At 56.0% G+C, this 21157-nt stretch overlaps 11 protein-coding genes across 11 annotated transcripts; 5 read left to right on the top strand and 6 right to left on the bottom strand.

Annotated features, from left to right (window-relative positions):
- Positions 1 to 1144: 1144 nt before the first annotated feature.
- On the top strand, positions 1145 to 2909 carry E0L32_005940 (uncharacterized protein; the record flags this gene model as incomplete). The annotated part of the gene is made up of 3 exons (XM_031140517.1): positions 1145 to 2183; positions 2257 to 2400; positions 2467 to 2909. 3 exons carry the CDS (start codon positions 1145 to 1147, stop codon positions 2907 to 2909), a joined length of 1626 nt encoding a protein of 541 aa, XP_030995448.1.
- A 288-nt stretch (positions 2910 to 3197) lies between these two features.
- E0L32_005941 (uncharacterized protein) lies at positions 3198 to 4409 on the bottom strand (the record flags this gene model as incomplete). Its single annotated transcript, XM_031140518.1, has 3 exons — positions 3198 to 3714; positions 3789 to 4108; positions 4188 to 4409. 3 exons carry the CDS (start codon positions 4407 to 4409, stop codon positions 3198 to 3200), a joined length of 1059 nt encoding a protein of 352 aa, XP_030995449.1.
- Positions 4410 to 5500: 1091 nt separating this feature from the next.
- E0L32_005942 (uncharacterized protein) lies at positions 5501 to 5989 on the bottom strand (the record flags this gene model as incomplete). Its single annotated transcript, XM_031140519.1, has 1 exon — positions 5501 to 5989. The coding sequence occupies one exon, from the start codon at positions 5987 to 5989 to the stop codon at positions 5501 to 5503; it is 489 nt and encodes a 162-aa protein (XP_030995450.1).
- An 827-nt stretch (positions 5990 to 6816) lies between these two features.
- On the bottom strand, positions 6817 to 8534 carry E0L32_005943 (uncharacterized protein; the record flags this gene model as incomplete). The annotated part of the gene is made up of 3 exons (XM_031140520.1): positions 6817 to 6843; positions 6912 to 7880; positions 7968 to 8534. 3 exons carry the CDS (start codon positions 8532 to 8534, stop codon positions 6817 to 6819), a joined length of 1563 nt encoding a protein of 520 aa, XP_030995451.1.
- A 1614-nt stretch (positions 8535 to 10148) lies between these two features.
- E0L32_005944 (uncharacterized protein) lies at positions 10149 to 11018 on the top strand (the record flags this gene model as incomplete). Its single annotated transcript, XM_031140521.1, has 4 exons — positions 10149 to 10220; positions 10305 to 10416; positions 10475 to 10933; positions 10990 to 11018. The coding sequence occupies 4 exons, from the start codon at positions 10149 to 10151 to the stop codon at positions 11016 to 11018; spliced, it is 672 nt and encodes a 223-aa protein (XP_030995452.1).
- Positions 11019 to 11124: 106 nt separating this feature from the next.
- On the bottom strand, positions 11125 to 12090 carry E0L32_005945 (uncharacterized protein; the record flags this gene model as incomplete). Its single annotated transcript, XM_031140522.1, has 1 exon — positions 11125 to 12090. One exon carries the CDS (start codon positions 12088 to 12090, stop codon positions 11125 to 11127), a length of 966 nt encoding a protein of 321 aa, XP_030995453.1.
- Positions 12091 to 13380: 1290 nt separating this feature from the next.
- E0L32_005946 (uncharacterized protein) lies at positions 13381 to 13976 on the top strand (the record flags this gene model as incomplete). Its single annotated transcript, XM_031140524.1, has 2 exons — positions 13381 to 13516; positions 13579 to 13976. 2 exons carry the CDS (start codon positions 13381 to 13383, stop codon positions 13974 to 13976), a joined length of 534 nt encoding a protein of 177 aa, XP_030995454.1.
- A 925-nt stretch (positions 13977 to 14901) lies between these two features.
- E0L32_005947 (uncharacterized protein) lies at positions 14902 to 16860 on the top strand (the record flags this gene model as incomplete). Its single annotated transcript, XM_031140525.1, has 1 exon — positions 14902 to 16860. One exon carries the CDS (start codon positions 14902 to 14904, stop codon positions 16858 to 16860), a length of 1959 nt encoding a protein of 652 aa, XP_030995455.1.
- Positions 16861 to 17082: 222 nt separating this feature from the next.
- Positions 17083 to 18191, bottom strand: E0L32_005948 (uncharacterized protein; the record flags this gene model as incomplete). Its single annotated transcript, XM_031140526.1, has 2 exons — positions 17083 to 17678; positions 17753 to 18191. 2 exons carry the CDS (start codon positions 18189 to 18191, stop codon positions 17083 to 17085), a joined length of 1035 nt encoding a protein of 344 aa, XP_030995456.1.
- Positions 18192 to 19072: 881 nt separating this feature from the next.
- E0L32_005949 (uncharacterized protein) lies at positions 19073 to 19995 on the top strand (the record flags this gene model as incomplete). Its single annotated transcript, XM_031140527.1, has 3 exons — positions 19073 to 19419; positions 19509 to 19738; positions 19820 to 19995. The coding sequence occupies 3 exons, from the start codon at positions 19073 to 19075 to the stop codon at positions 19993 to 19995; spliced, it is 753 nt and encodes a 250-aa protein (XP_030995457.1).
- A 179-nt stretch (positions 19996 to 20174) lies between these two features.
- Positions 20175 to 20874, bottom strand: E0L32_005950 (uncharacterized protein; the record flags this gene model as incomplete). Its single annotated transcript, XM_031140528.1, has 2 exons — positions 20175 to 20243; positions 20311 to 20874. The coding sequence occupies 2 exons, from the start codon at positions 20872 to 20874 to the stop codon at positions 20175 to 20177; spliced, it is 633 nt and encodes a 210-aa protein (XP_030995458.1).
- Between the last annotated feature and the right edge of the window lie 283 nt (positions 20875 to 21157).

The following is a 21157-nucleotide window of genomic DNA, read 5'->3' on the forward strand; positions in this document are numbered from 1 at the left end:
ATGATGAGAACAGCCTCAAGCTATCCAGCATTTCTTCTGCCCTGCGTGGACTCCTCAGTCAACCCTACGGGACCAGTCTTTAGCATCGAAATGCACTCCAAATTGAAGCTAGTCAGGCTGCGTTTTAAATTACGATGTGTCGACTTCGCCCGCCGCAGATGCCGCTGGGAATCCGTGCCAGGGTAACCTCCAATGTGCTGATTGATGGCACTGCTTGACATAACGAATAAGCTCCCTATTTTGGCAGGCTTTGTGGTTAGAATTCGTCACGCTTGAGGAGAGGTTTCTCATGGCTTACGAGGCCGCCTGTCTATCCCAATTAACTAAGTGCTTGCTTGAGCTTATGCATACTCATCTCAGATTGCCCTTCAGTGCCATCTTCGTTCTCTCCACAGCCCCCAAATACTCTTAGACCGAAACACCCGAGGAACAATCAGGCATCCCGAATTATAGGGATTTCTGATCATGTACATCTGCTGAAAATGCACTTGTTCCCTGGCTCGCTGTCTGTGTGGCTGTTGACTGCAGATTGTGGCCTGTTTCTCTTGCTCACGGGCATGTGGATGCAAAGTTGCATCGCAGAGCCGCCTTGAGCACGCCACGGCACGTACTACTGTACTAATGAACTACTGCAGCACTTGCAGGGGCGCCATGGATCAAGTCAGCCGCAGTGTGGTCGACCTCTGGTCGATATCATACCTTCAGCAGTATCATGGAACTTCGCACTCTGGGCATCACGAGACATATTCCACTCTGTACGTCGATATATTGCACGATTCCGGGAAAGCGAATGTCGTCAGTGATATCTGTAAAGTGAACCTCTGGGATGGCATGCTGGACGAAGTCTCTCTTGCGAGGTAGGACTGACACCTCCGTAAGGATTGGAATCCCCCAGAGTAGCTATACGAGTTCTGGTAATGTGGAGGCGTTGGGGTCTTTCTCCTGGGCCAACCTCACGTCAGCACAGGGGAGCATACAGACAGAGGCACATGCAAAATACGTCACCACCGGTAAAGTCCAAGTCTCCTCTTCTTGCTGCCATCTAGTCACCTGTTGGGCAATTTGAACAATAAGGGATATCTGTTTGGTGACAGTATCGAATTGGACATTTCCCAGTCGAAATCTCCGTGCTGACAACCAGACCATGTCGCAAACCAGCACCATCACCGTCTCGAGCGCCGCGCGGCCATACACGACCGCCGAGCAGGCCGCCGAAGCCCACGACCGCCTGGTCAAGACCTTTGCCAGCGGGAAGACAAAGTCACTTCGCTGGCGAAAGTGGCAGCTTAAGCAGTTCTGGTGGATGGTGACCGACAATGAGGACGCCATCTGCCGCGCGCTTGCCGCCGACCTTGGCCGCCCGGACATGGAGACGCTGGTGGTCGAGTGCACCGTCATGAAGCAGCTGATCCTGGACCAGATCGAGCACCTCGAGGAGTGGGCTGCCGACGACCCCATCCCCGAGGCCGACTTCATCTTCAGGACTATCGGCAAGGCGCGAATCCGCAAGGAGCCGCGCGGTGTGGCGCTCGTCCTCGGCGCGTGGAACACACCTGTGCTCGTCACGTTTGCGCCTGCTGTGGCAGCTGTTGCCGCCGGGTGCTGCGTCCTGATGAAGCCCTCGGAGCTGCCTGTCGCATCCCAGAACCTCATGGCCGATCTGGTCAAGTCGTACCTCGACCCTGAGGCCATCCAGCTCGTGACGGGTGGCGCGGCCGAGACCTCCGAGCTTTTGGAGCTCAAGTTTGATCACATATTCCACACCGGCTCCGTCAAGGTCGGCAAGATAGTCCTGACCGCGGCAGCCAAGCACATGGCGCCTGTTGTACTGGAGCTGGGCGGACAGGGACCCGCGATTGTGACCGGCAGCGTGGACCCCAACATCGCTGCGAAGCGCATTGCTTGGGCGAAGTACATGAACGCCGGCCAGATCTGTACCTGTGTCAATCACGTCTTTGTGGATCCCAGCATCCATGATCAGTTTGTGGAGCGCCTGGTCTACTGGACGGCCAAGTTCGCGGGCGAGGGAGACTTGCAAGTGTCCAACATCATCAACAAGGCCAATTATAACCGTCTGTCTGGCCTGTTGGCGAACACCAAGGGCAAGGTGCACCAGTCGCACAAGTCGAATGAGGCTACAAACACGTTCGCCCCAGCTGTGGTGTCAGATGTCAAGCCGCAGGGTATGTGGATCGTCCTTTGAAACCGCATTATGGTGTCGGTGTCGATCATAACTAACGTTGAATTCCGTAACAGATGCTCTGCTAAACGATGAAATCTTTGGTCCTATATGCCCCGTGATCAAGGCCACATATCGAGAGGCTGTCGAGGACATCAACTCGAGACCCAACCCGCTTGCCGCATATATCTTTAGTAATGACAGGTCGGAGATCAACTATAGTAAGTCTCAGTCGGGAATCTCGAGCTCACAAGATGATGGCTACTAATCATAACCCCTGTATTCAGTCCTGGACAACACCCTCTCCGGCGGTGTCACCGTCAACGACCTCATGATGCATGGCATCCTTCCCGGCACACCCTTCGGAGGCGTCGGTGAGTCCGGCATGGGAGCCTACCACGGCAAGTACGGCTTCCTGGCCTTCACCCACCTCCGGGCCGTGGTCGAGATCCCCTTCTGGCTCGACAGCCTCATGGCCTGGCGGTACCCGCCCTACGACATCAAGAACAAGAGCAACGTGGCCGTCAAGAACAAGCTGGGCTTCCGCAGAGGCGAGACCATGGAAGACCAGGTCATTGGGCGGGGCCGCTTCCCGAGCTGGACGACGGTCGGCGTGGCGGTCGCTGTTGCGGGGACCTTGGGCGCCCAGTGGTCTCGGGGAGGCCTTGGTCCGCTTGACGGCGTGATCTCGAGTTTGCAGTCTGCTGTGCGTGGGGCTGTGAAAGTGTGAGGCTTGCCACTGCGTTGATGATTAGTAGTTCTGAAAATCTGTGTACATCATCCACTGGAACGGACTGGTGCATTTGGAGAATCAAATTGCAGCATTAACAAACAGATATGGATATCATCTATGCGTGAACCGAGAGCATCTAAAACCCAACACCTGACCCTGAGAAGGCCTAAACATACCGCAAGAGCGTTGAATGACAGCCACATGAGAGCACCCCAATGCCTCCAGCAAAGCCAAAGCCGCCATGGTATGTCAAATCTAATAACACCCCATCCCACAGAGTCGTTTTTACTGAGGCGGGTGATAGGGTTGTTGAGGCGCTGGCGTCGCTGTAGGGCTGGCATACGCAGGTGCATACTGGTGTTGTTGCTGCTGCTGTTGGGGATAGCCGTACTGGTACTGCTGCTCAGGCGCAGGTGTGGCAGTAGATTGGGGGTACTGCTGCTGGTATTGCTGCTCGGGCGCCGGGGTGCCAGCCATCTCCGGATACTGCTGATACTGCTGCTGATACTGCTGGGGCGGCTGCTGGGGCTGCTGCTGATACTGCTGGGGTTGCTGCTGCTGTTGGGTCTGGCCATAAGAATGGGGATCATATGGTGCCTGCGGCTGCTGTGCCTGCTGAGGGTAGACCTGAGAGGGGTATTCGGTGTTCTGCTGAGGCTGATATTGCTGGTTGAGCATGGGCTGGGACTGCTGAGCGTTCATCTCGACCTGGCCGTTGTCGGCGGCGCCGGACTTCTTGTTGGCCTGGAGGTGCAGGCGGACCTGGTGGGCGAGGTAGGCGAGGGTGGCGATGAAAAGGAGCCTGTGAAGACAGAAACTATGTCAGAGAATGTCCGGGCGATTTTAGGGCAGTCTAGCCGGGGCGGAGTGACTCACATCTGCAGCGCCGAGAGACCGGCAGTGGCCGCCATGCAAGAAAGACCCAACTTGGTAGCGACGGCGACCCGCTTCTCGAGGGTTCGGCGGTAGATGTTGCAGTGGCCGCTGTTGACGGCGCTGCCGTCGCTCCAGCAGTCGGCGTTGACAGAGACGGTGAAGGACGCGCGCAGGGCAGCGTTGGCGCCCATGGACGAGAGCCAGAAGATGGCCATGAGGAGGTCGAGCGACATGTGCGCCCAGTAGTTGTAGGCCTTGTGGCAGCCGACGGCCTTCTCACTGAGGAGGGTGTAGCCGACGATGATCAGAGTGAAGAGACCCTACGAGAAAGGGTCAGTCAGTCCGTGTACACCTTGCCCCTCACGAGTCGTTGCCGACTGAGATAGGGCCACAACTTACACAAACGAGAGCAAAGACACTGGCGTCCAACGCCAGGCCATGGATGACCAGGCCAGACAGGATGAGAATGATGAAGCCAAAGAAGGCCTGGAATCCACGAACGACAGTCACCCACAGAGGGGTCTTGAAGATCGGATCTGAACCAGCCGGGCCCTCATGTTCGCTATTGTCGACGCCACCGACAACGTGCGCGTTGTAAGCGTTCTTGGGTTCGGCAGACATGGTTGGCGATGGAGCGTTGGCTGGCAACAATGATGAGTGCTCCCGGATCCAGATGTTGAAGAAATTCGCGACAGAGGATCCCAGGACTGTGCGACCGGGTCTCCAAGGCGGGACCCTACTGCATCTTATTCGATTTTAAAGCTCGTTCTGATGCATGGCGCAGCCAGTACCCCGACTCGAACCACGGCGACAGCGCGGAAAGCCTTGGGCGAGCTACGAGTGTGGCATTGCCCTGGGACTTGACATCTCTCCACTCCGGGCAGCGGTCCGCCGTTGAGGATGGGGGCTCTGCTGGACGCCCATTGGGCCATCAGGGACTTTTAACATCTAGTTCTAGACGGTTGACACTCTAGATGCTGCGTTGGAGCGAGCCACAAGGCAGATTGTAGAGTGATAGACGCATGGCGTGCCGGTTAGGGAGATTTGATGATGCCCAAGTGGGCATGGCCGGCCAGACTAGCGCCTCAGCCGCACGCCTGGCGGAGGCTACAGCTCAGGACTCTCCTTTCCGCACCATGTTTGTCCCAGAATAGAGTCCGGTGGATCGAGTTCGCTCTTGGCCTTTCTTCTTCTTGTCGCAGTCTCCTTCTCTGACAGAGCTAGATGAACTTCGTTCTTGAGAAACAAAGCTAAATGGTGATCGAGTGAGATGGAACATCTCGAGGAAAACAACATCGACACTGGCGGAGTTCGCATCGCAAGTGGACCCGTAGACGTGCAGAGCTCCTATGCACCAAGCAATAGTGCGTCTTGGCAGAGCGGAAATCTGCCCTCAGGTTCTCTGAGATTGGCAAGCTGCTCGACCTCTGTGGATCATCCCTGAAGCCAAGTCACGATTGGGTTTGGGTACGAGGTCCATGGTAGACGAAAGCGTGGAAGGAAGCTGGGATACAGCGAGGTTTGATGCCTCTAAAAGGCTAGAATTATGGCCGTTAAGACCTAGATGAGATGCGAACAAAGCCTCTGCCCTAGCATTGCCGATCCCTAAACCCACTTTGCTGCGCCGGCCGCATGTTGAGATACTGCTCGGCATTCGGCTCCGACCGGTACATCAAATCCGGAATTTCCCAAATGTCTCCGTTTCACGCAAGTCAGACTGGTACAACTTCCACATCGACATCAACGGCCCCCGGCAGCAGTCCGGAATTCGCGGGACTGGGTTCAAGAGACCAGATCGTCCAGGTCACCACCCCCTTCCCATCTTTCTCGGGTACAGCCACCCAGTGTCGGCCCTCGAGAAGCTTATCGCGGTATCGTAGGAGTGTCCTACGCGCGGACCTGTCCTTCACGGTCCCCCATGCGGTGTAGTAGATCTCGGCGCCTATGCCCTCGGTCTTGACGGTTGTCGAAACCCGCAGCTGATCTGCGCCTCGGCCACTTGGACCGGCCAACGTGAGGAAGTCGCTTTGAGCATGGTCAAGGACGATTGTTGATCTTTTCGCGCCCCTCTGCACCTGGACTGGCTGATGAGGAGGGTACGTCTGGACGAGGAGACTGTAGCCGCCGTTTTGACGCTGTTCGTCGCGTTGGAGGTACAGCGTCCTGTTGGCAAGGTCGGCATGGTCACTTGCCCACCACATCATGTTAGTGTCGTCTCCCCACTAGCACGGCTTCTTTCGGGAGCACCCGTACCTAACCACGCGCAGGAGGTATGATTTGCCCGATTCCAGGCTACCTGATACCAGGGGGAAACTTGCGATCAAGCTGGACAATATGGTCACTCCCATGGTGCCGAGCCTCATTGTGTAAGACCAGAGTATGGTTCTAATGTCATGGTGCAGCAGTCAGATGGAAGCAAGGGGGACAAAAAGTGAAATCGTCTCTCTTGTTGCTTCACGGTCTCACACGTGACAGACTCAGTGGCCGCTTCACTCGACGACCTTGCATTTAAACTTTGGTCTCCTAGGGAGGTCTACCGTTGTTCATTCCAATCAGGCCACCGCCCCTTGCACTATGGTATGTCGGTTCATTCCTCCGCAAATATATCAAATGCCTTTCTTCCAATGGCTAACACCATGTTGGCTATGTTTACGGCAAAACTCACCGAGCCAACGTCAGTTGGGAGATATTGGGCCAGTCCAAGCTGAACACGGCTCGACGCCATTTTCTCTGAGGCAGGGCCAAGTCATATGATATCTGTGCCAACCTCGCATTTCTGGTGCACCTCATCTTTCGCAGCTGAGTAGAAGACCCCTTTCCTCGTCAATCACGTCACTTTGACCGCAGTGGTAGATACCATTGAATGGCTCTGCATACTCTTGTCATAGATTGGAGTAATAGCTGAAGAGACAACCCCTCAAACAAAGCTCATATCAATAAATTCATATCATTTAGCCTTGGCTCCCAAGACCCGTACCACTACGTCCACGGCGCTCGTAAGGCTCGTCTTGATACGTGCGATACTCCTCTAAATCGCGTAACGGAAGCGAGGATTCTGTAGTTCAATACGTCAGTTACATTCAAATGTATGTTGTTAACAAGCACAGCATAGACTTAGCGTACCTCGAGATCAGTCAGGTCCGTGACTGCCTCATGGCCGTCAATCACTTCGGGGGAAGGGTTGGCCGCCTCGGCTTCGTCCCTCTTCTTGTTCCTGTAGACTAGCAACACACGGAGGGCAATAGCGATGAGGACCTGGCTGACCGAGCAGGCCAGGATCACGATGCAGCCAGTCGGGTACGTCGGGGACTCCCGTCCGAGGAAAGCGTGGGGGCCGATGATGTTGCCGATGCAGTAGGCCGCGAAGACCACCGCCGTGCCGGTGACGCGCTTCGTGTAGCCTCCGAGGTTGGACGCGGGCATCTGCAGGGCGACGACGAGCGCGGACACGAAGCCGCCGCAGAGGTAGTACCCGATGAGCACGCCGACCTTGTACTGCTGGCGGTCCAGCTTCCAGACCATCGAGGTGCCGATGATGGTCGGCACCATGTAGAACATCATGACCCACGTGCGCGCGTTGCGGAAGCGGGAGGCGAAGTAGGTGCCGCTCAGGATGAAGACGACTTGGAAGGCGCCCTGGGGGATGCCGAGCGCGGTGGTCTGGAGCGGGTCCTTGACGAGGCCCTTGATGATCAACTTGCCAAAGTTGGACATGCCACCGTTGATGACCTCGTTAAGAAGGACGAAGAATGTCAGAAGCCATACTTGCGGGTCGAGCAGGGCCTCCTTGACCTGGTACCACTTGATGTGGCGGTTCAGCACGCCGGTCTGGCCAGCTCGAGTACGGGCGATGAGGGTGGCCTTTTCGTGGACGGTGAAGTGCTTGGCCTTGAGGATGTCGTCGGGGAGGAAGACGAGCAGTACCGCGCCCCAGATAACGGTGATTCCACCGCAGAGCAGGAAAATGCACTTCCACACCGGGAATGTCTTGATCTGCCCCATACCGTAGGACAAGAGCCCACCCAGCATGGATCCCACGCCGTTGCAACTGTAGAAAACTCCCGCTCTGAACGGTTGCTCACTACGCATATACTATTGCGTGATGAAGTTGGTTAGTATTCTGCTTCTTGATTGATCTACACCAAGACAGACTCGGCGAGCGCCAGCCATATGACGTACCCACATGCCCACAATCATCATGAAGCAGGGAGTGATGGGCGCCTCAAAGACGCCCAGGAAGAATCGGCACGCCGCCAGGCCGCTGAAGTCCGAGCAGGCGGCGGTGGCCATGAGGACGGCGCCCCAGGCGAACACGCAGGCAGACACGACCTTGGCCATGCGCGTGCGCTGCGCCAGGGCGGTCCAGGGGTACTCGGCCACGAGGTACGCCAGGTAGAACATGCTGGCGAACCAGCTGTACTGGTTCTGGCTGATCTTGGTGTCGCTGAAGAGGTCGAAGACGGCGGCGTAGCCGAGAGCAAGCTTGTCGATGTACTGCAGGACGTAGGTGACGGCCAGCAAGGGGAGGATCCGCATGTCGACCTTGCGCACGACCTTGCGGACATTGGCCTCGTCGGCCAGCAGGTCTCGGAGGGTCTCGTCGCTGATGTTGTTGGCCCTGAGGAACACCTCGGCCTCGTCGAGCACGATGCTCTCTCCCTCGTAAATATCGGGCTTCATGGGCTCAGGCTCACCGAGCTTCTCGGCTCGCGACACGTCGTCGTCGATCCTCGGTGGGGAACCCATTGTGGTCAGCTAGGTGAGGATGCACATGGATAGATCAAGGTTTCCCGAGAACGATCCTCAGGGTGCGGCCTCTCGAGGCCTTTATGAAGGAAATGGGGATCCGAAGCAGCGTGAGGATGGTCGGCAGATTGGTCGGTTACTTCCAACCACACCCCTCAATGGGCCTCAATGGGGAGTTGGCGTTATCAAGAACTTGATTGGCGCCTCGATGTCACCCTCGTGGCTATCGGCGCCGGGGCCGATGCACTATCGCGGCAGGAGTCATTGATAGCATACGGCAATTCCGCTGCCCTGATTACGGCAAAACCGCCGCTTGGCTTATCATTGGGGCGGGGCTCTAAGTGTAGATAATGGCGGATCAGTCTCAAGGATCCCATATCAAGGCATGCTCCCCTCCAGGCTGGATGCGGGGAAGCCTGCGCTAGAACTCCTAAGACCGGAAATAGCCATGCTTAGCTGGAATCATCTGCCACTAGGGATGATCAAGTCCGTGTGAGTTCGCGTTCAAAGCTCTGGCCTCAAGGAAACACCTCTCTGGACTGAGACTTGGGATTGCTGGTCAGAGGAATCAGTGTATGTGCCATGATCATCGTTGGATGATGCCAGCCAAAGTCGCCCTACAGCTAGGTACGTATCGAGGTATTGAGGCTCCATACGATGTTCCCGCAGGACAGTTCTGAGCATGAGGGATCCCAAAGGATAAGGAGAGCTTCATACTGTCAATAATTCTCAACTTGAATGTTTGAATCTGGTAGGTTCCTGATAGCTTCAGTTTCCTCCAACTTGCCGGATTATCAGCCGAAGCTAACGAACACCGCCTGTGGGCAACCACGGACAGACTCCGTTCGGTTGTTTTTCTGTGCTCCGCTCACTTGGGGTAACCAACAATCACCAGCTCCAGTGGATAACATGCGAGTACCAGTGGGATAGCTACTTGTAGTCAGATGTATGGTAGTGGATCGCACTATCAAAATCCGGGGTAGGAAGGACCAGGTATTCTTTGGTGCATTGATCAATGTCAGTGAGGTGCCCCGTAGCGATGACCGGCGGGTGAGCATTCATGTCGGCGGAGAGTCCGGGATACCGAGGTGTAGTGCGTTACGGAAATTCCGCTCTCCCTACACCAATAGGCCATCAAATGCAAAATGCATTGGCATTGTAAAGACTGGGTTTAAATTTATGTTTGTAAAGTCAATTTTTTGAATCTTCAATCACAGTAAAGCAAGATCTAAACAGGAGTCGGACTCTTTAGAGCAGACTAGGTGAGAGAAGGACAATCCGTCGAGGTCATACTGCGCGGTCACAAGACTCTACGTTCACATGTAAGCATTCGTCTTTGCCTACAAATCAGAACAACTCTTTCCTCCTCAGATAATGTTGAACAACCTATCGGCTGATGGGAATCAGCAATCTACATACCGCATTGAGAAGAGTCCGCGTGGTGTAATATCGTGAAACTCGGCATGACGTCAGGATGATTGAGACGACGCTCAGCCAGGAGGCAAGCTCGCCATAGATTGAGATGTCATATCATCGGTCTTGCTACGCTTCGAATTCAACATTCTACAGCTCCCAAATTGTCTTCTTTATCGTCACTGGCACAGCTTAATGAAAATGGACACTACTGCTGGCGATCCGTTGACGACCAAGAGCAAAGTCCTCGAGACAGGAGCTGCACTCACTCAGGTGCGTCGAGCCCGTTCATTCCAAATGGGATACACAGCTACATTCAGATCTTGAGAATTCAGGCCTAATATCTGTCCTGCTCAGGATTTCTCTCCAATCAAGAATGTCTGCGCGCATCTCAATGCCTTCCACGCGTACGCTTCCGACCCAACAAGGTCTGTTGAAGCGAACCACTACTGCAGTCATCTCACAGAAGGTATTTAGACATCGTGACGCTTTGTATGTCTCAGGACGAAGCTGATCAAGAGCCCAAGATGTCCGGCAGTGCCTCCTCTACGATAGCCCCGAACCCAATGCTCGTCTGCTCGGCGTCGAGTACATGATCACTCCCAAGCTGTACGAAACCCTCGACCAGGATGAGCGCCGGCTCTGGCACAGCCACGTCTACGAGGTCAAGTCCGGCATGCTCTTCATGCCGCGGCCGACCGAGAGGAGCGGCGCACTGAGTCTGATGCCCGAGGCCGCGTGGGAGGCAGCCGAGACTGCGGAAATGGAGGACGTGATCCATCTGTACGGCAAGGTGTACCATCTGTGGCAGGTGGACAAAGGCCACAAGATACCCTTGGGCGAGCCCCAACTCATGACAAGCTATGTGGCGGATGGGCAGCTGGACTTTGAGACCAAGGTCGCGGATCGGGACAGGCGCTTCGGGATCGACTACAAACGAAAGCAGGAGATTCGACGCGGTATTAAGGAGCCGGAGATCCATCCCGGTGAGTGCACTTGTCTATTCGTCCGAAATGTGATATGCTGACTCCTTCTCACCAAGACGCCGATTATACATGGAAAAAGGAGTAAGAGCATACATATGGTATAATACGTCAGGGTCAAATTGGGCTGTCGTGGTGAGAAGAGCTAGCAAACACATCGTAATTACATTTATGTCTATGCAGGCCACTATGGCTCATGTCTTCCACTCGGGCTTGCGCTTTCCCAAGAACGCTTCCATGCCCTCCCGCGCGTCGTCAACCTTTGCATGCAGCGCCATGACCCGGCCAGCCCAGCTGACAGCCTCCTCATACCCATCGCCGCCGCCCACCATGCCCTCTCCCTCCAACCCGGCCAGGTCGCCACCGCGGATGCCCATCTGCGTCCAGAAAGCCCACTTGCCAAAGGCCTGGGCCTGGCCCGAAGTCCCCGCCAACCCGGCCACCAGCTGCGCGACCCGCTCCTCGAGCGCCTCCTCGCCGCCGTCCACCACGTCCACCGCCCCGCCGAGGTCCTCCGCCCTCACGCCCTCGGCCGTGGCAAACATGCGGTACGCCAGCGCCGGGGAGGACGCCCTGCGCGACACGGCCGTCGAGGGGCTCGTGCACGGCAGGCCGATGGACATGCCCGGCAGCGCGAAGGGGGTGCCCCGCGGCGCGACCGTCACGTCGGCCGACAGCGCGAGCTGGCAGCCCGCCGCCGTGGCGAGGCCCTGCACGGCGCAGACGACGGGGGCGGGGCTGCGGCGCAGCAGGGTCATGACCTCGGCGCACAGGCGGAAGGTCTCGCGGACCTCGTCGCCGCTGAGCCCGGAGAGCTCGCGCAGGTCGTGGCCCGAGGAGAAGACGGGGCCCGGGGCGGAGCGGAGGACGAGCACGGTGGGCAGGCCCGCGCGGAGGGCGCGCCAGGCCGACGAGTGCAGCAGCCATGCGTGTTCTGCGGCCGGGTCGCGGCTCGCGGCCTCGAGGGCCGGGAGGAGGGAGGGCCGGAAGGCCGGGAGGAGCAGCGGCCTGCCTGGGGACTGGGGCGGGGAGAGGTGCGCGTGCAGCTGGGCGCGGAGGTCCCGCAGGACGGCGAGGGAGAGGGCGTTGCGCTTGGAGGGGTTGTTGAGGAAGATGTAGGCTGCCTTGGGGGGCAGCCTTGGGAAGGGAAGGGGCGTCATGATAGGTGCATGTCTTGGTTGTGTCTCATCAACATTGGAGGCGTGCAAGGGTAGACGGCGGTCCCAAGAGACGTACCTAGTCAAGTTGGAGCACTGCGTACATCTAGCGCTGATGAGATCGGCTCACAGGGAGAGCGGATGCGGGGTTGGCCCACTAACGGCTGTCCGGCTGTCCGGAGCCGGGTCTACTGCCGGGCCCCGATACAATGAGAACCTCAACAGCAAAGTGTAGTTCGTGTTGCGAGGCTCTATACCTTGTCTCTTGTGCTCTCCAAGTGAGTACATGGTCGAGGCTGTAATGAGTAAGAGCCTCGAGGGAAGCTGTCACCTGGATTGAGCGGTCTACTGCATCGCCTGACAGCATTTGGCCCTCAGGGGCTCTCTACGTACGTCTAGATTATACAATACAATTACTCGGTGGATTGTCATGTAAGATGGTGTCTGGGTCTGTAACTATCATGTGGAGCTACATTCAGATCCTTCAAGTCAGCCCTGTCAGAGAGGCCCTTGGAACGACATTAGCAGTCGGACTCCCAGCTGCAGTCGAGAGCGAGGAAAGACACGCCTGATTTCTGGTGCGCGCGGAAGACCCCGCACACTCGGAATACAGCTGCGTCTTGGCCTGAGTTCAGCCAAGTGGCCAGCCAAGCATCCAAGTCTGGGCAGAGCACACTATCCAACACCACGCCTTCGCCAAGCCCTTGACTTGGTGGTCCTGTTTGCCTCAGCTTGTGGTGTGGTGGACCCCGCGCGTCTTGGCCCTCTGAGACCTCTAGGGAAGATTAAAACCTAAACGACGACATCACTCTCCCGCTTTCCCAACCTTTCCTCCATATTTACCATCTCGACAGTGATTATTGCCCACCGTCAGGCGACCTACTGGATTTGTTGTTCCTTTCTCACGACGATCGACGGAGAGATATCAAGCACACCACAGACCCATACAAATATTCGTTAGAAATATGACATCCTAACTAGAAGTTCATGCAGTGGGTGAGCCCTTTGCCGCAAGATCTTGACGCGATAAAGAGCCGGAGATTGAGAATACAACATTCGTAGCCTCTTTTCAGCCTACCGAGGACGGAGGTGCTGGACATGAGGTCAATACTATCGTTGATTGCGGCCACGAGCCTGTCAACCATCATTGGCACAGCCTCGGCCGCTTGCCGCAATGGGAGGGCCTCTCCTCCAGAAGTCTGCCTCAGCACTTTCGTCTGGTGCGATACCTCCCAACACTGCACTTTTCCCGAAAATGTATGGCCCATTGCCACAGCTTGGAGAGCCCACGGCATGCTTGCGGACAACGAGACGTATACTGTTGCATTGGACGGGACTCTACGCGACGACAGTGTCGAACTGCAAGTCGTTTTCCGGTCCACCCTCGAAAGTAGGATCCGGAAATATACAGACTTCTCCTATCTCATTCGTAAGATCACCCTCCCGCCAATCACACCCTGTCGTCTACTCGGATCTTGACAAGATTTACAGCACTGGCCGCCGGTAGCGGTTACACTTTTGAGCCGTACCAGCTTCTGGTCGAGATTGCCGACTCGGGCAAGTTCAACGGAACGCTAGCCGAGCTGCAGGGCATGGCGGCGACGATGAGGCTCCAGATCAGGGCTTTGGTAACGAGAAATGGTGGTGTCATCCCTGTCGATGGTAATCTGGAAAGTGACTACTTCTCGATCATGAGCTGGCCAGCGGCTGCAGCAGCGGACTGGCAGAAAGACCATGCTTTTGATCGAGAGCGACGGAGGTGGCAGATCGGTGCTGGGATAGGAGTCGGGCTTGGATTGCCGATTGTGATATCGGTTACCGCTCTCCTGACGCAAAGAATGCTGAAGCGGCCCCAGGAGAGGAGCCGTCGGCCATCTATGAAGACATGATCTTTTACGAAACACGCACACAAACTTCACAAGCGCTCATAATTCTACTAAGCTTGGCTCATGAAGGAGGGAGGGTAGGAAGGGCAGATAGCTGTACTGTTTGCTTGGGTTGGCAGCAATTCGACGGGATTCCCCCTCACCGAGGCTGAGCAAATGTGCAACGGTGAAAAAGCATTTTACATGGGTCTGATTCGCCGAAGCCTGGTGAGTCCTGTCTTGCCCCCTGCACCACCAACAACCATTCGAGCATCTGGTTGGCCCATTATGCGCCTCTATCACAGTGGCGCATGCATGGTCACTGATTAAGCCAGCCCCTCATTGCCCGCCCAAAACAAGCAATATCAGAATGAAAATTCGGAGGCAGGCAATATACGGTGAAACTCCAAGCTCGCGGCGCTCTCATATGCTAACGTTGCGACTGGCCCTCGGTGATCCTGACCATCGAACTCAGTCATGAAGTGAGATCGCACAAAGGAGATCGGGGCAAGAATCATATGCGGCATTGATGTACGGACGAAGAAACGCGGTCAATCCCCAAAGACCTACCCTCGGGACTCTCTGGACACGGGCAATATCCAAAGACACTACCCGATCATTGCCATTGCCCACGACTCTAGAGGAGGGTGGATTGCGTGCCACAACACACTTGCAGCGCTGGTCACCAGTCCTAGTGAGGATGGAATCGACAGGTACGACGCGTAGATCTGGGGACCTCTCCAATCACGGCCGAACGAATGACCCCGAACCAGAGGTCACGATCACGGGCATGAGAAAACGTTCTATTCTACCAGAAGCGTCACGCCACATCTCGAACGACACGGCAAGTCTCAAAACGTCGATGAATTCGAGTCAGTCTGCTAACACCACAGAGAAACAGGCAAAGCGCCCCCGTATGACAGGCGATGGAATACCAAAATCTGTCACTATGCAACACGGTCAAGCGCGGAAGGAAGCCTCTGCTGCGATCATCGTTCACAGGATAGCAGAAGCTGATTCGCAAGTTTCTCATCTCTACCTGGACCGACCAAGGTGGAGTCTGAGAGGCAATGCAACGATGGTTGTGGCGGGCCAGCATCCAATCTTCGACTTGCCAGCGTTTCTGACGGAGCACTCGGAGGTGGCCTTTCTGGTGTACCGGGACTATCAGTCATCACAACCATATTCTCCGGGCGCTCCGGACAGATATGTCGAGCACACATCGGAAGAGATCGTGCCCGCAACGAGCGACCTGAAGCAGGCGCTCACTAAATTGAACGATTTCATTAGTGAGCCTTTTGCGCCCAAACATTACGCCAACCATACCTTCCAAGCAAATTTGCCGATGTCCTCGCCGTACCCATCTATTTTCCGTATCCGCGATCGGAAAGACACGTTCCTGAGTACATTGAGCCATGAAGAGGCGCGTCAGTTTCAAGTCGTATTCGACTACGTGCTGGCCGAACTCTCCGAGGAGTATCAGACAGTCAACTCACTACTCAGCAGGAAGAGGATGACTTACCCTTATCTCAAGTACCTCTTTTGGCCTGGGGAGCTTTTGACCGCCGGCCGTGGCTCCAGCATGCGAGGATATCTGTCAACATCTACGCTGTCTCTGTCCAGCCGCGAAACCGCTCAGAACGTGGAGTATTGGAAACTTGATTCGATAACTTGGGATTTCGACGGATCCTTCTCACGAAAACAACATCAGTTTACCATGGTATTCAGCACAGATAAGAGTTTGGAACTGGACGTTGAGGACCTTCCCGTGATACCGTCAAGGCTTCATGGTGGCGCTGACCTTCTTCGACTCTGGTGCAGGGGTCAGAAATTTTGGAAGTGTCGTTCGGCACGACTAGTCTCCTACCAGGCCAGATCAGATCTCATCTCTCAGCACCCTGATAGTGAGAGATTTATGGTCGATGTTTCAAAGTTCAACGAGACACGGATGCCCCCCCACAACCACGTCTCTCCGAACCTTGGAGAGACCTCTACTTCCAATTACGTGATTAATCACATGACCAGTGACACTCCCCCCGATCAACTCTTTCTCCAAATGTTGCCATCAACGATCAAAGGTTATAGTCTCGAGCGAAAGAAGTGGCTTGACCTGGAGGTGGACGGGATAACCGATGTGGCTTGGAACAAGAAGGCCTGGGAGTATCTTGTTCTGGACTGCAAATCCAAACAAACCTTGCAAGCACTGGCATCGGGCTGGTTAAAGCTTGCCAAGTCAGCGGTTCTTGGTGGCAACCAATCGGCGGACTATATCAGTGGCAAAGGCACTGGGCTTGTTCTGCTTCTGCAGGGGCCTGCTGGCACCGGGAAGACACTGACTGCGGAGAGCCTGGCCGAATCGCTCGAGATGCCACTCCTTCCTGTCTCGTGTGGAGATTTCGGAACCGATCCCAAGAGGATGAAGGGTCATTTAGAAGATATCCTCGCACTCGGGAAGGCATGGGGATGTGTCATACTACTGGACGACATGGATCTGTTCCTGGAAGAACGGTGGCCCAACGACCACCAACACAATGCCATGACGTCGGTACTTGCGCGTGCTCTCGAGCACCACGACGGAATCATCATTCTGACGTGCAACCGGGTCGACACTCTCAGCGACGCCTTCAAGTCTCGCATCCAGCTGACGGTGCAATACCCTGCCCTTGTTCCTTCCCAGAGAGCGCAGATCTGGAGGAATCTGATTTCTCGGATCTGCCACCTCCGGGACGCAAATATGGACTTTGATGACCTGCTTGAGCACGTCGAGGAGCTTTCACAATATGAGATGAATGGAAGGGAGATACGCAATGTGTTCACGACAGCTCGCCAGCTTGCCGAGGCTCGGATGATGCAAAATCTTGACCACAATCACATAGAAGACATCATCCATAGGGAGGGTACTCTTTAACGAACACCGACTCTCAAGAGATTTCATAATTCCAACGGCGATGTTCCTTTGACAAGTCCCATTTGTGTGCATCTCTCCCCCATTTGTGAAAGCAGTGGCAGGACATCCGCCAGCAGATTGGACCCGTGTTTCTTGACCAGCGCTGCTAATACATGGACCTCCGCTTCTCAAAAACACTTCGCTGCCATCTTCTTGGTTTTGCCTATCCCACCCCGATCTAAATCAAGCAGCCGTGAACCGAGCAGGGTTGGGCTCGGGCTCGACATCAGAGTCCTCACTCTCCTCCAGTGAGAACATCTCCCCCGGGAAGTACCTCGGTATGTTGAGCAAGAAGGACGAGTTCAAGTCGATCCAGACGATGATGCGGCGCAGCAGGCCCTCGAGGCCCAGGGCCATCAGGCCGCCCCGGACAGAGACCATGCGGTGCAGGCCCTGCATGTGGACGTGGTACGACTCGAGGTTGCCGTGCATGGCCTCGAAGCTGGCCATCTTCGCCACCGCGCCGACCATGGCGTCCGAGACCTGGCTCTCCTCCTTCTTCTTGTTGTTGTTGTTGCTGTCGTTGCTGCTGCCGCCGCCGTCGCTATCGCCGACAAACGACTTAGTGATGGTGTTGATAGCGTCGGCTTTGAGCTGCAGGATCTGGCACCCGGCGCCGGCGACGCCCTTGACCGAGACCATGTTGGACGCGGCGAGGAGCAGCACCACCTGGAAGGTGGCGGCCTCGGACATGACCAGGGGGAACCACTTTGTCCGCAAGAGGCCTCGGTTTCCGGGCTGGTCTAACTCCGGTATGTCCTGGGCCATGTGAACGATGTCTATTTCAGGTTGCATTAGCACGCATGCGTCTCAGGAGGGCCAAGTGCAAGGGGGGTGGCAATATGGTGCATACAGTGGTCGACGACGGCGGGAATGAACGGGCGCCAGCGGCAGGGGTACGACCGGAAGGGGTCGACACGGAGGCCCCCAAGGAGCCAGTCGAAGGTCGGTGGCGGTGGAGCTCCTGCGAAGGGATTGGCTTCCTCCCACGGTTGCTGCCGCGGCTGCTGTCCATATGCGCCCCGCCCGTCCACTGATTCCTCGACTTCTTCGACTTCAACGCACTCAAACGTGACTTTGTAAGACCTGGTCGTCTGCCGGCGCTTCCGCTGCTTCTGCTCCTGCCGCTTGCCGCCCGAGGACGACGAGGTCTGGTGGTGAGCCTTCCATCCCAGGCGGGCGGCATGCGAGCGGACGTGGCGGCTGGTCGTCCCCTTGAGCTGCTCCGGGTTGTTGCCCACTACGAACTCGAACTCGACCCCGGACGTCGAGGTGGCGCTTCCTTTCGTCATTCTGGCTTGCAGGGAATGTGGCAGGCAGCACTCTCTAATAAGAGTCTCGCCAGCCCAATCGCATCGCCGTGATGCTTCGCGCACAGACACCACCCGAAGGGACGCACCCGTCGCTGCGGGATACTGGATCCGGCTAACTTGACGCACGTCAAACGGTACCGAGATCGTGACAACAGGGGCCTTGTTCCGGACGATTGGTATGGATGATGTCAAGCACTACAAGGCAGATTGGTGTAGGAGTGCTGCGTAATTGGGTTGAGGCTAGAGTGAAGACCGACGCGAGCTTTTCTGGATCAGGTCACTGCATGCAATATGTATAAATGGAACGCTTCCCCCGGGCAACGTCGAATCCAAAGAGCTCAAGGTCAGTGGGAGAAGGAGACATTGGTATCAGTGGCGACGGGTGGTTCAGCCTCAAAGGTTCAGCTGGAGGATGATCTTAACCGGATCTGGTCACTGCATTCGAACATTGCTAGTCAAGGTTCCACATAATGGCGCTGATCAATCTGTCGCTGTCTCCGGGTATGGCTGTAGGTAGGACGTGAACGCGCCAAAGCTAGCCAAGTCGGGAATATGCATTTGATGCTCTGCGTACAGAGCACCAGAAGTTTAACGCCGGACAGCGTGGGGGAAGCTGGAGATATGATGTATTCACGAACTCAATTTCGAAACAGCTTCGAACGGTCTTTATGTCTAGGGATGAAATGGTATAAGAAAGGGCCTTGCCGGTCTGCCCGGACACTCTTTTGGAGATTGGCGAAATACATGCACTTGACGATAATTAAGAGCAAATCATATTGGTCTTTCAGCTCTCCACCAAAGGAAATCCAATAATCACACCCTGGCCGCTCCGCCCCCAAGCCTCGTGTAACACTCCAACCATGTCTCTCAGCGGGAAAGTCGCCCTGATCACCGGCGGGGCCAAGAACCTCGGCGCCGAGATTGCCCTCGAGCTGGCCCCCCTGGGCGCCAACCTCGCTCTGCACTACAACTCGCCGTCCTCCAAGGACGAGGCGGCCAAACTGCAAAAGAAGCTCGCCGAGAAGTTCCCCCAGTGCAAGGTCCGCTTCTACCAGGCGGATCTGACCACCGCTGCCGCGGTCGACGGCCTGTTCGCCTCGGTCCTCAAGGACTTTGGCCAGGTCGACATCGTCGTCAACACGGTGGGCAAGGTGCTCAAGAAGCCCATTGCCGAGATCAGCGAGGCGGAGTACGATTCCATGTTCGCGTACGTATTCTCATTTTTTGCCACTCTTCCTCACACTTTGGTGCTATTGTGCAAGAAAACGTTGCTGATGAAGGTGCTCTCTGATCTAGGATCAACTCCAAATGTGCATTCTTCATCCTACAAGCAGGCGCCAAGCACGTCAAGGACGGCGGCAAGATCATCACCATCGTCACCTCCCTCCTCGCCGCCTTCACGGGCTTCTATACCTCGTATGCCGGCTCGAAGGCGCCCGTTGAGCACTTCACCAGGGGCGCTGCCAAGGAGCTGCAGGGCCGTGGCATCAGCGTCAACGCCGTCGGTCCCGGTCCCATGGACACACGTGAGTACCATTTGTGGCCTGGGCTATAAATCTAATTTTGTTATAGTCAGCTTACTAACACATCGCTGTTCTACGACATAGCATTCTTCTATCCTCAAGAGTCTCCGGAGGCGGTCGAGTTCCACAAGAGCATGGCCATGGGCAACAGGCTCACCGAGGTCGCGGACATTGCACCCATCGTCAAGTTCCTCTGCACAGAGGGCAGGTGGATCACGGGACAGACCATCTTTGCAAACGGCGGATATACCACTCGTTGATGATAATATACTATGCTTATAATGGGGGAACTATGGACAAGATAGGACTAGGACTATGTGAAAGCCTGTCTGATGTGGTAAAACTGCGATACCTTAATTCACTTGTCTTTAAGAAGAGTTGCGGGTGTCTATCCTCCTCCCCATGAAGCGACAAGTGTGTGTGCCCTGTACTGGGGTTTTTACTTCCTGTTGCAGGTCTGCCACTGGAGGTAGTGGATCTGGGTGAACTTGAGATCCGTCGAGTCGACCTAGAACAGCCAGTGTGTCAGTCTACGTCTTCAGCGTATCATAGACCAGGCAAGCAAAGACACTTACAGTCAACAGCGCCGGCGTCGTCGAGTCGAGCGGCGTGATGCGCACCTCGGAGTTGATGTTGAGCATGCCCTCCTGCCCGCAGGGCGACCAGACCGTGCTCTCGGTCCCGAAGCTGTCCGACTTGAGGTAGTTGTCGTCAAAGGGGCCCTTGATGGTCATGGTGCTCGAGATCTGCTTCTGCTCGCCCGAGAAGTAGTAGGTCGCCTTGCAGGTGCCCGTGTCGCCCTTGGGCAGCGACGCGTAGCCGCGGTAGTCGGCCCGGAAGACGGAGAACTGCCAGCCCGACGGGTAGCGCAGCTTGACGTTGAGCTGGCAGTTCTTGCGGTAGTCGGTCGGCTTGATGTCCTTGCCCGCCTGGGCCACGAAGCTGTCGTACAGCAGCGTGATGGTCGTCAGGTCCGAGGCCAGCTGGCCCGCGACAGAGCCGGCCGGGCAGCCGGATCCGGCGAAGGAGATGCCCTCGATCTGCACCTCGTGGCCCGAGGGACCGCCGTCGGGGCCGTAGATGGGGACCGCGCTGGCGAGGAGGGCGAAGGGGAGGACGAGGCTGGATGTGAACCGCATTGTTGTAAGTGGGAATTGGGTGTATGCGAGAAAATGGGGCGATGAAGTTTCTTTTTTTGATACTCTATGATGTGGGTGCTTAGATGCTGGATGATCATGACCGTACCTCAATCATGGGAAGCATCGAGCCTTCTTATAGACCTCAGAGCGAGGCGGCACAAGTACGCTCCCGTGACATGTCGATACCCATCATCAATTGAAACATCACGGAACAAGACAGCTTGAGATGTTGAAATGGGAGAATGTTCCAAAAATAGCAGTCAGACGACAGGTTCGTGAGGAG

Source organism: Thyridium curvatum (assembly GCF_004353045.1).
Source record: "Thyridium curvatum strain D216 chromosome Unknown NODE_32_length_403697_cov_78.906415, whole genome shotgun sequence".
Taxonomy (NCBI): Eukaryota; Fungi; Ascomycota; class Sordariomycetes; order Thyridiales; family Thyridiaceae; genus Thyridium; species Thyridium curvatum.